The following is a 13068-nucleotide window of genomic DNA, read 5'->3' as shown; positions in this document are numbered from 1 at the left end:
TGACTTCAATGGGGCTTGGATCATGCCCCATACTAGGCAGCAGAGTTAAAAGGGTAATTTGACCAAAACCAGGGGTGAATCTGCCTTTTCTGTGTTTGGCTCCATTGGAGGAGTATGGCAAGAGTTGAGCTGTTATTCCATACTTTTTGCTGCAAATTTTCTGCTTTAGGATTTAGTGTTAAAATCCAAGGTCTTATATCCTGCAGTGCTGCTGATCCCAAGTATAAGATTGAATTAATCCTGTGTTAAAACGATCTACATGAAATACAATTATTTTCCAATTCTGTTTTGGAAATATATATATTCCATTATACAAGATACCCTGAGTTGGGTTTCTAAGTTTTCATAAGAAATAGATTATTATCCAGAAAGGGAGATTTTATTCAACAATGATTACTGCCTTCTCCACTGCACAAATATACAATGTAAGGGCTTGTCTACACTGAGAAGTTAATTTGGATCAAAGTAGGGTGTGAATATAAAGCATAATTGCTATTCCTAACTCCGTGTGTGGAGCTCTTACTCTGGAATAAGATTTTTTAGAATTCCAAATAAATTTAATCCACTTCCAGATCAGCTAAAACTAAACAGGAGCAAAGAACTTTTACTCTGGCATAAGAGCATCCACACAGGCAGTTAGTCGGGAATAGGTGTCCCTCTAGACAAGCCCTAATTAAATCTAGTTTTACTTAAGAAAGTGAAAAAAAAAAAAAAAAGAAAAAGATGATAGTGATGGAGCCTCCAGGCTCAAATTCACCTCGCTCCTTCATTCACAAATGCGGGATTACAAGACTTGAGACCGCAGAAACCTATGAGGTTAAAGACATTAATCCCGTGCCGTGAGCCTCCCACCGAGACCACTGGGGGGTCGCCTCACTGGTCTGGGTTTGCTCTGCTTTACAGGAGAGGCGCGCGCCCCGACGCCCTAGGCGCCAACGCCTTTTTCACCCTACCGCCACGTGCCCGAGGGTTTGCGGGATCGGGGCCTTGCGCTCCTACCGCGGCGCCGTCAGCCTGGCGGCGCAGCGCCCCAAGAGGCAGCGCTCCCCCACCCTGCCCCCGCGCCGTGCCTGCCCCTCGCGCCGTTCCCTCCCGCCCCGCCCCGCCCACGCCGACTCATCGCGCAGCGCGTTTGGCCCCCGCGGGGTGCCGTAGGCGGTGTGACGTACGGCCCTGGGTTCCCCATTGGCGGATTCAATAGTCGCGGGCTACTTGAACGGTGGGAGCGGAGCGGGCTGGAGGAGCTGCCCGTAGCGCGAGCCCCCTCTCTCCCGGGCACCCCAGTAGCGCGGTGCCGGGTGCCTGCCGAGCTCCCACCCCCCCCCCCCCTCCCGGTGCACGCGGCTGCCAAGCCCCGCACGAGCCCCCCGGCGCTGGGACGATGCTGACGGGCGCCGCTGACCCGGAGCAGGAGAACCAGGAGAATGTGCCCCCCAGCGGCAAAGCGCGGCCGCCCGCCGCCGCCCTCGGGGCCCGCCCGGTGCTGGCGCTGCTGCGGGGCAACCAGCGCCGCCCGACCCAGCAGCAGGCAAGGCGGGCGCTGCACGGTGGGGCTGCCGGGCGGGGGAGCTACGGGCTGGGGCTCTGGTGCTGGCTGTGCCCGCGTCAGCCCTACCGCTTCTAGGGACGGGCGGGCGCGTCTACACCGGGGCGCTGCAGCCTCCGGGACCGGCTCCTGTGTCTGGGGCCCCGGCTCTCGCACCCCGCAGCGTGAGCAGCCGCCCGGCGTCCGCCATCTTAGGGCCGCGCTTCCCTCCGCTGCGCCCCGCGGAGCAATGAGCGGGCCCGGCGGCAACAAGCTGTCAGCAGCCGACCGGGGGAGCTGGCTCCTGCTGGGCTGGGGCTGCGGAGCTCGGGCTGGGATGGGCGGGGAGCCTAGCCAGCAGTGCGCCAGCATTGCCGAGAGCCGGGCAGCCTCCGCGGCTCCTGCTTAGGCTGAGAACCTGGGAGCGCGGGCCTCCGCGCGCAGGCCGGGCACATGGCGGTGGCTCTTCGCTAGCAGGAGAGAGGGGGCTGACTGCTCAGGCACGACGTGACTAGCTCGGAATAACGCCGGGGCCTCCATGGACAGCCCTAAGTCGCGATGGAAACCACCGGGCGTTAGGCTGCGATGGAAATGTGGCGCGTCTGTGCTCCCTTGGGCTCCGGAGCCCCGTTGGATGAAAGGAGGGCTCCATGGAAACACTAATGGCAAACTCTTATTCTAGGCTACTCTTGCTCACGCACCCTGGAGTATTAATGATGAAAACTATGGCAAGGTTCCAGCTGGGAAAGCGGGTAACAAACAACCTGCTTTTGCCATCCATATGGATGAGCCTGATGGGGAGAGACGAAAGAGGCAAGTGGTTCCTAAAAAGGCTGTGTCCCATGAAGGGGTCCTAAGCTTAAATACAGCTGTAACGTCATTAGGAGACAGAAAACCCTTGGCACCCATAGAAAATCCAATGGATCTTAGTTTTGGTAAGTATGTTAGTTACCAACAGAAAATGGTGTATAAAGCATAGCTTATGTCTTTGAAATTGATATGCCCAATTCAGTACTGGATTGTCATATAGGCTGCTTCATACAATACTACAGCAGTTTAATTGGGTACTACATAAATTTAATTGGGGCTGAAAGTTACAGATCTGTAGTCTTAACAAACACAAAGTATTGTAACAAGAATACTAGACTTAAATCTCTCCAAGATTCCTAATGCATTTGTCAGTTCCTATTGAGCCATGGTTCTCAACCTATTTACTATTGTGGGCTGTATATGCAGCTCTCTCGTGAAATGTGGGCCACATCCATCCACACACACAATATATATACTACTGGTATGGCCCTGATGTCTCATGGGCTGCAGCTGTGTCCTGATTGGGTTGGGGGTTGAGAACCACTGCTGTTTGGGGGGGGGGAGGAGTCACTAACCTATCCTCATCTAAAGCTCTCTTCTCTAGTGCTTGCCTGCTGCCCTGGGGAGGATCCACTAGACCCAGGTGTCAAAAGATTACAGGGACAACAAATGAAAAAAACGGGGACCAGGAGTGAGGGTTATGGGTTCAAAAGCAGGGATCCAGAGGGGGACACTGACCAGAGAACCCCAGACAGTGTCCACTGCACCTTATACACATTTGTCTAGCTAATCCATAATGTATTCACTTGGTTTTTCTGAAGTGAACATTTTTCCCACTACGCCCCTGTCACTGACCTGATACCACAGGCAATGATTCAGTAAACTAAGTTAGCAAAATGCTAGTAGAAACTGGATGCAGGTATCTTTAAATTGCACTTCCAATCTCAACCTCAACTGGATTATCATAAGTAATTTATCACAAATAGAGATTAGACTATTCTAAACCTCAACTGGATTATCATAAGTAATTTATCACAAATAGAGATTAGACTATTCTAAATCTTGGATCAGAGCAGTACCCACAGGGAAGTGTCAGTCTCTGCTGTGATCTTTCCGTAAATAATGGAAAACTAATACCTTCCTGTAAAGGTCCAGTTTGAGTGATTTAGGGTTGTTTAGAAGACCTCCCAAATCTAAAGGAGTACTTGTGACACCTTAGAGACTCTAAGGTGCCAGAAGTACTCCTTTTCTTTTAGTGAATACAGACTAACACGGCTGCTACTCTGAAACCTCCCACATCTAGAGGCTTTTGGAGAGGACATAGATTGAGTTGGTACACTGGGTTAATCCCTGAAGCTACTCTCTTTCTTCCCGATGCTTCCTACCTGTGAATTACCAAAGCTATTTTCAGGCAATAGCTCTGCTTTGCCCAATAATTGCCGTATTTGTGTGTGCCCTTACCCTTCTCAGTCCCACTGTGGCTCATGAGCAATTGATATGTTTGAACCCTGCCACCTTGTACCTCATTGGAGGGAGTTGTGGATTGCAGGGAGACACAAACCACTCTAGAGCTCTGCTCCTGGATACAGTCTTGGAGGCTGACGGGAAGAGGAGCAGAGTATTTAACTCCAGGCATAGTCTCTGCAGAGACTGGAACGCTCTTAGCTCAGAGGCTACTGATAGGGTAGTGCCTCTAGCTTCTGCTGTCTCCAGATGTGAGTACAAGAGCTGGGAGTGCCAAACTCACTCTGAAAATAAGTGCTTCAAAATGCTTGAATTCATTTAGGGGGTGGGGGAGCCCTCTATTACTACAGAGGGATGTGGAGGTCAGGGGTTACTGTGAAGGCAAGTGTGGGGCAACACAAACTGCTGTTATGTTGCAGTCTTGCTCCATTCTGTATTGACTCTGTGTATGCACAGGTATATCACAACATGCCATTTATTAAACACATGACTGAATAGAACAATACTAATACATAATTCTATAGTTCCTTTTTTACATTTTTGTCTAAAAGATCTAATCCAATTTCCAGAACTAGAATCCACAATGTAATTCCTTAATCCTCTCCCCACCCCAGCCCCCCGTCCAAGTATTAAATGGATCTAGAGTAGGTTAATTTGCATAACTTATATGGTAGCCTGTAGATTCCTAAAATGACTGTGGGATATTAACTACAGTTTGTCTATGATTCTGCACATGTAAATGCTTCTGCGGAAGGACCATATCAGTAGCCTAGTTTAGTAGCTCTGGCAACTAATAAATCTACCTCCATGTTAGACCAACCTCTAAACTCACTGATCAAAGGCTTCAGCTTACTCTAAATCAGCACAGAACTTTAATTTTTATTTTAACATGGTAACACAAGGTGACTTCTCCTGATTGTCAGGTTAGAGTTTGCCACTGAGTTCCCTTTCCCTTGGAATGTTGATAAGAGATTCCTGAAGAACAAATGTGTCTAGTTCCCAGTGATGGGAATGAAGTATGATAAAACTGCAAACTGATGACATTCTGGTCTCCTTGGACTGCTGCAGCCTTGGTGCCTCAAATGCATAAACTGAACCCAGTTTTAGTGTAATCATTAGTCTCTTGTAAATGTGTGGGCTGACAACTCTACAAACTTAAAATAATGTGGCTACTATCTTGAATTTGTTTAGATTCTCCAAGTATTATGGATATATCGGTAACTCAAGAAGTGGAAGAAAAAGTAAATGTTAACCAGGTGCCAGACTACATTGAAGACATCTATATGTACCTTAGGGAAATGGAGGTAAGAGGCCATAAATATGCCCTTAGAACTAGAAGCGTTTTGTCTAACTTCTAGACAGAATGAGTAATTCTTATGCAGTGTTAAAGCTAGTACAGTGACAGAATTAGCAACTCCTAGCCTGAGAAAGGAAGACCTAGATAGCCCATGGAATCCTTTCCTGATGAAACTGCTAAACCCTTCTCAAATTATAGTAAAACTGGCTAGATAATCCACTAAATGCAAAATAGAGGACAAGCCCATACTGGCTGGACAATGGACCTGGTGACCTAAGACCTTTAATATCTAAACTAGATTCTACTTTAGATGTAGTACAAACTCCCTGGATTCTTATCTGTGGTGGATTTTTGGTCCGTCAGAAGAACATAAGAATGATCACACTGGGTCACACCAATGGTCCATCTAGCATGGTATCTGACAGTGGTCAATACCAGGTTCTTCAGAGGGAATGAACAGAACAGGTAATCATAAAGTGATCCATTCCTAGCTTCTGGCAAACTGAGGCTAGGGAACAGCCTCGCCTCTTTGCAAGATTCAAATGCTAATTGAATCTCTTACGTACACAATCACAACTGTCTTAACAGGTAAAATGCAAGCCTAAAGTGGGTTACATGAAGAAGCAGCCTGATATAACAAACAATATGCGAGCTATTCTTGTGGACTGGCTGGTGGAAGTTGGAGAAGAATATAAATTACAGAATGAAACTCTGCACTTAGCTGTAAACTACATTGATAGATTTCTTTCTTCAATGTCTGTGCTGAGAGGGAAGCTTCAGCTTGTGGGGACTGCAGCTATGCTGCTAGCATCGTAAGTTTAAACTGGCATCCATTGCTTTTCAACTATTAGAACTTGCTAACCTTTCCTGTAGGTGTCCAGCAGGTAAATCTCAGGGCTGTATTTTTTCTCAGCTGTAGAAAAGAGCTGGGGATGGTGGCACAACTTAGTGAATCCTTCCTTCTCCAAGAAGACTCAGGAGGCCTAGATTCACATCTGGCATTCTCATATGGGCTTTTAAAAAAAAAAACAACCTGATGTTTGCAAGCCCAACATGGAATGTGGCTTCTGTCTTTATCTGAGTTCATGTAACGAATACTTAAAAGCTTTTCAAAAGCCTTTTTCTCAGGGTACAGCTACACTACCCGCCAGCTTGGCAGGTAGCGATCGATCTATCGGGATCAATTTATCACATCTAGTGTAGATGCGGTAAAGCGATCTCTGATAGCTCTTCTGTCGACTCCTCCTGTACTCCACGGTGGCGAGAGGCGGAATCGGAGTCGACAGGGGAGGGGCGGCAGATCAGCTATTCTTGTAGCTAATGTTGTGTATCTTAGGTCGATTTCCTTCTCTCTTCTCCCCCTGTGTGGTGCGGCCCCCCGCAGTGTAGACCAGGCCTACAGGTCCATATGGCTGAGAACATGGAAAGGCAACTTTAGTCAAATTTTGAGCATGACTTAGTTTGAGATTCTTGGAAATACAGTAACTAGGAGTACTTTTTTGATACTAAAAATCACATTACTATCAATAGCGTACTGGGAAGAATTGCTTAAAGCTTTCAGTATAACATCTAGACCGCCAAAGTGACTTAATGTAGCAACCAGCGGAGTTTCTAGGGAGGTATAGCTCTCAGCCATCTCCCAAACTGCAGTCAGATTTGGCAAACATGATGATTCTACTAAACACAAGAGACTGATAGACATGCTCTTTACCTGTATCTGCCAGTTCACTGTTTCTTTCAAACTGCAGGAAGTTTGAAGAAATCTACCCTCCTGAAGTAGCAGAGTTTGTTTACATCACAGATGATACCTACACCAAGAAACAGGTCCTAAGGATGGAGCACTTAGTGTTGAAAGTCTTGTCATTTGACTTGGCAGCTCCAACAATAAACCAGTTCCTCACTCAGTACTTCCTACACCAGCAGACCAATGTTAAAGTGGAGAATTTATCAATGGTAAGTATGGATTTGGAGTTACCAGATCTTTCTGGTTGCATTAGGCTCAGTACTTGTGGAGCTTGCAGGCTTCCTGTCCTTTTTCACGGGAGAAGAGGGGATGTGCCAATTGTAATAAGCTTCTGAAGAACTGAAATTTAGAACTGGCAGGCTGAGAACAGCAGCTTTGCTTCCTGCCTGGTTTCTAGAGGTTGCAGCTGGCACTCTATTCTAGTGGTGAGCCTGTAGCACTACAGTGAGAATTGGCTATAAAAGATGGCCTTTACCACTTGTCACAGTGTTCAAATACTGGTTCAGCCTTGGCTGAAAGGGACATAAATTCAATGGATTAACTACAGTAAACTAAAATGTAAAGCTTATTACGGGATCTCAGGAAGTATTACTTACTATAGTCTACTTAGTAAATGTGGTGGTCTCTACAACACTGGCTCCTTCAGGCTCATTCTAGACTAGAAGTGGGCAAACATTTTGGCCCAAGAGCCACATCTGGGTGGGGGAAATGTTCATGGCCCTGCATGCAGTAGGCCTGGGGTTGGGGTCTGGGAGGGGGTGCAGTGTGCAGCAACAGGCTCAGGGCAGGAGGTTGGGGGGCAGGAGGGGTTCCAGCTGGGCACTGCTTACTGGAGAGGCTGTGGGGCAGCAGCAGGGTTATGGCAAACTCCCCGCCTGCCCTGGCCCCATGCCATGCTGCTCCCAGAAGTGTCTGGCACCATCTCCCTGGGGGAGGGCAGAGGGCTCAATGCACTGGTCTCACCTGCAGGCACTGCCCCTGGCAGTTCCCTGTTCCCGGACAATGGGAGCTGCGGGGGGCTGTGCCTGTAGATGAAGGCAATGCATGGAGCCCTCTGCGCTGCCACCCACCCTACAGGGGCCACAGGGATGTGGTGCTGGCCACTTCCGGGAGCGGCGTGGGGCCTGCCTGCCTCACCACAGCAGTGGCAGTCCTGCAGGCTGGATCCAAAGCCCTGACAGGTTGGATTCAGCCCATGGTCTGTAGTTTACCCACCCCTGTTCTACACCAATATTTGACTAAATCCTAGCTGAGATTAAAAGTGTCCTTTTCAAGTCCTCACTGTTCTGATGTAAAACTAAACTCTCCCTTGGGACATAGGCAGCAGCTATGCAAGTACAGTCAAAATATTTTGAAATATATGAAGTGGAATAACATAGGAACAAGTGTAGAACCAAACACTACTTTTTTTATCTGAGACTCTTTCCTTTGAATATTAAAAGCTATATTTATATGGCTGCAAAAATTAGATGCTTGTCTTTGTGTCTGGAAAGCTTTAAATCCTTAAACATTGTACTGAAGGCCACTTAACAAATAGTGTTGGAGTACACTTAAACTAGTAAGAAAGATAGTTACAGTCTAAGCATCTTGTATTGGTGGTTGCCAAACTATTAGAAGCTATGACTTTCTTTACAGTATCTGGGGGAGCTGAGTCTAATTGATGCTGATCCATACTTGAAATACTTGCCATCACTTACTGCTGCTGCAGCATTTCATCTAGCAAGCTACACAATCACTGGACAAACCTGGGTATGTAGAACAAGTAGCTTTAGAAAAGTCTCCTTTGTTTATAAGTAAACAGCCTTAAATACAGCAAATAGCACACCCTCAACCTGATATAAGATCAAAACCTATTCTTGGCTAGCAATCATAATTTCTATAAAGAACAGCTCATGCAGAAAGTTGCAGTCTTATTTTAATTGTCCTTTGTCAGAACTCAGTAATGGTTTCTACACCAGACCTTTGACTATATTCCAAAACCAGCAAGCTTCTAACAGTGGGTAACTCCCTAGAGGAGAACCTTAAGTACTTTACAGAATATGGGTGGAGGGTTTTGAGACACCTCTTAGTGCTGTCTCCAGTACCCCCTCCTCCTAAAGGCTGCCTCTTGCAGGAACACTCAAATACTGTTTCAGTAAAGAAAGTTCTTCTGCCTTAACTGCTTGGAAGCACATAGAGGAAAGGACCACTACTGGAAGAACAAACTGCTATGTCTTAGAGCCTAGCACAGTTAAGATGGATGACTGGAGTTTTTTGTCTGATAAGTAGTTATAGATCAGCGGGTGAGGGTATAAAATGGAAGATTACATGCAGCTGAAGCTTCTTTGGCAGTTCCAGCTTGATATTTTCACTTTTTTGTAAAGTGCATTGACATAACACTAACAGCAGCTTACTACTTTGCTGAGGAATCATGCATTCTGCTAGTACCTTTTTCTACCTGCAGGTGGAGACATGAAATATCCACAGTCTAGAATAGCATAAAGTATAGCTTTTTGTCTTGTATTCAAAGTATGGGAAAATACTGTAAAGTAACTAGTCAGATTAACATGCTATATTTTCCATCAATTTGTTTTCCCTTTCTTCAGCCTGAATCTCTATCCAAAATGACAGGATATACCCTTGAAAGCCTTAAGCCTTGTCTCATGGACCTCCACAAGACCTACCTCAGAGCAGCACAACACACACAACAGTCCATAAGAGAGAAATACAAGAGTACAAAGTAAGTACCCACTTCTGTGGGTAAACTCCAATACATACCTCTAATTTAAGATAAGCGGGCTAGCTATCCTACTCTCGTGTCAGCGCACACAAGACTGGAAGTCTCTTCTTTGCTTTTTTGGATCCAGGCGTGACTCCTGTCAGTGATTTGGCTGCTGTATGCTCATATAATGAGCTAATAACTACAACAGATGGTGTCCTGACTTGCAACTCAAGATGTAGTCTCAGTCCAGAAATTGAGACTGATAGCAGGAATTGCTTCAAGTTCAATAGCTGACCATTATGTCCCTTCTAGCCCTAAAAATCTAGTAAAAAAGTTTTAAACCTATTAAGTGTTTGATTTAATATGGTCTGCCCCATTGCAGACATATGCTAGTTTACAAACTGTTAATGCTGTATTCTATCTTTGTAATATAATCCCTTCAGCAGAGATCAATCTAACATGACTACATCTGATACCCTTTTCTCCTTCAGGTACCATGGAGTATCGTTCATTGATCCACCAGAGACGCTAAATTTATTGTAACAATCAAGAGACTCTTTAAAAAAAAATGTGTATTATACTTGCAAACTATGTACAGTTTTAACTCTGGTAAATATTTTAGATGTCTTACAATCATTTCAGAATAATACCACATGTGGTGTAACTTGAAATTATGAAGTTTAGTTTTATATGGTTTTAATGTAAATCTTTTTGTACATGCAATCTTGTTCTAAATATTTAGCTGGAGCTCTTTTATAAAGCTGTTCTGTTCAAGTATTGAATTAACCATGAAGGTAAACTGTTAATGTTTGTTCTAAAACTACTAGAATGTCCAATTAAGGAGCAGTACATAAAATAGGGATTTTAACTTTTGGAGTGACTGAAAGGCCAAGTTCTAACTCCAGTTCTGAACAAATGACAAACTTGACAACTGTGTCAACACAAGATGCTACTAAGGTTTAATGTCACCTGAATTTAGATCAAATCTTTGGCTTAACTGTCATACCCCTAGAACTTTATATATAATATAAAAACCACTTTGAAGAAATTCAACTGACTTTAGTAGCTGGCAGGATTTAATAGGACTTGCTTCAAAAGCAGGCTTTCCAATTTTAGTGCTCAAACTATCATTAAGTAGTGGTCTCCAAAGCAGCCATCAGATAGCTAGAACTACAACTGCTGAAGTGTCCTCTTGTGTGAACAGAAATGGCATCTAACTTGTAGCTATTTTCTAGTCTAAGTGATGCTGCATGAACTTTTACTAGTTTTTTTTTTTTTTAGTAAAACTTCAGTTTCTCAAAGCTTCCCTAGAGTCAACCCTCCATTACTACAGCTCTACCTCCCACTTGCTTTCCTAGCAGGGTGGTGGCAAACTACAGCAGGGAAAGTGGCCACTGGCACTACACCCTCCACAGGGGGAAGAGAATTATACAGCTGACCACCACAGCCTGAGCCATGCCATGGATGGGTTATAGCTAGAGTGACATTGAATTCAGAACAGATCATTTGGGCAGGCTTTTATGCAGTGGAAATCTTACACAGTCAGTAGTCAGGTTTTAATTGGTCTTCTGCTTAAGTTGTAGCACTCTGCCAGTAATGGGGTAGTTGAAAACTTTTTACAGTTAAATCAAACTGACCTGTCTCCTGTAAACTTGTATAAGCACAGTATATCTTGAGCAGTGTTTAAAAGTGTAAAGCAGGAACAGGGTTTAAAGGGAAATCTGCAAGTCTGGCAAATAAACATCCTGTACTAAAGCTGATGGCAGTGGTCTTGCTTATCTTAATCTGCATTGATCACTGTAGTGACTTGTAATCAGTGTGATATCACTGATTGCAACCCAAAAGTGGGACTGCTTTTTTTTTCCCCATAAAGCAGGACTTAACTGTCTCTAAACTTAGCCCAAGACACCAAGAAATGTATCTTCTTGGTCAAGCTAACTAATAGGAGTGAAAGCAAATTCCTTTCTGAATCTAACATGGCATTTTACCCTGTTTAAACTATAGCTTAACTGTGGCATCTAATCCAAAACTGACAACTGCCCCACGGGTCATCTTGACCTAAATTATGTTCTAACTCATTCCAATTGTTTAAATATGGAACAGCTAGCTTCCTATACCGAGCAAAACCATTCTGTTTGACCCTATGAGTCTGACTCTGCAGGCCTGGCCATGAAATGCATTCTGGTCTGGAAAGACAGGTACAAAGCTGCTTGGGAGGCCTGCTCCTAAGCTTGACTGAATCAACTGATTAAGGTATGGGTGAAGGGAAGTAGAAGTGAAGGGCAGGCTTGGTGCCATGAATTTCCTTTCAGCTTCCCCAGGGGTGCTTGACCATACCTCCACTGGACCTATGGAAAGGGGGAGACCATTAATGACCCTCCAAAGATTAACAGGCTAAAGTCTTTGCCACAAGTTTGGAAAGAAGTCCATGTACACACTGTTCCAGCACCATGCATCCTAATTACTGTATCACCACCAGCCTTAACTTTCATATACTGTTTTTGAAATGCTCTAAAATATGCTCATAATTTTATATCCTTTTATCTTTGGTTTAGGAGTGGCTTTAGCTCAGGGTTCCTGAGCTAACTGCTTGTGTTTTTTCCTAAAGGTTCTTCTAGGATATAGGTAACTTTTTCAATGTTGGATTGAAAAAAATGACTGGTATTATACCTCACTAACACTGCTAGATTTGATAGTGTGTGTATATAGGCAAGCAGCACATCCTCTAAATTTTTTGTGTGCACATTAGTGGTACGATATAGGTAACCTTAAAGCTACATGAAAAGCAGTTTAACAATCTTGTCATTTAAGAAATGTTACTATGCCTGTCTGCTTTTTATGGCAACAAAACTGCTGCACTCCCCCCCCCCCCCCCATGCTATAGGGTACTAATACACCCCTTTACGCATGTGAGTGGATGCCTTAAGCCTGTTAAGATTGAGGGACCTCTAATATAAAAGAGCACAGCTCTGTTCATGGTATAACTCTTCCCCCTTTACTTCATAATCTCATCTGTATTACCCCTTATCCTTTTCCCTTAAAGTCCTAACATTTCTATGTAAAGTTCCCAGCATCTTCTGTCCTTCTACCTCAGCTATAATGCACACAAGGTTGCACTACTCCACCAAATCTTTCCCTGAGGCAAAAGCAGATTGTACTGTACAGCAAGCAGTAGCTTGTTTGTACAGCCTTTCACAGAACCAGGTCCAGTTGCAGGTTTTTCCTCAACAGAAAAGGTCAACACAATGTAGCCTAGAGGTTGGAAGAAGTGAGGGAACAAGATCCCTGCAAGGAGAATGCTAGATCACTGTAAAGATGAAGTAAACTTTACACAGAGACAAGACAGGGTATGAACCACAGCAATATATATATATTTACAATAGTGCCCTATGTTGACTTAAGTGAAAACTTCACCTGCAGCATCTATAAAACACTGAGTTTGGACCCATTCATATATTTTACACTTGCCATTTCTTCCCCATTTAAAAAAAACTGATACTGCAAATAAACATGTTGGTGTTCCTTTT

The 13068-nt window shown here is 44.6% G+C and overlaps 1 protein-coding gene across 1 annotated transcript; it reads left to right on the top strand.

The window, feature by feature from the left end:
- The first annotated feature begins 1381 nt into the window (after positions 1–1381).
- Positions 1382–12399, top strand: CCNA2 (cyclin A2). The gene is made up of 8 exons (XM_074950816.1): positions 1382–1528; positions 2208–2460; positions 4991–5103; positions 5685–5908; positions 6845–7049; positions 8476–8589; positions 9426–9559; positions 10033–12399. Exons 1-8 carry the CDS (start codon positions 1382–1384, stop codon positions 10082–10084), a joined length of 1242 nt encoding a protein of 413 aa, XP_074806917.1. The 3' UTR covers positions 10085–12399.
- The last annotated feature ends 669 nt before the right edge of the window (positions 12400–13068 follow it).

Source organism: Natator depressus, chromosome 4 (assembly GCF_965152275.1).
Source record: "Natator depressus isolate rNatDep1 chromosome 4, rNatDep2.hap1, whole genome shotgun sequence".
In the NCBI taxonomy this organism is placed as follows: Eukaryota; Metazoa; Chordata; order Testudines; family Cheloniidae; genus Natator; species Natator depressus.
The sequence above is the reverse complement of the archived record's forward strand: the minus strand, read 5'-3'. Positions and strand labels throughout refer to the sequence as shown.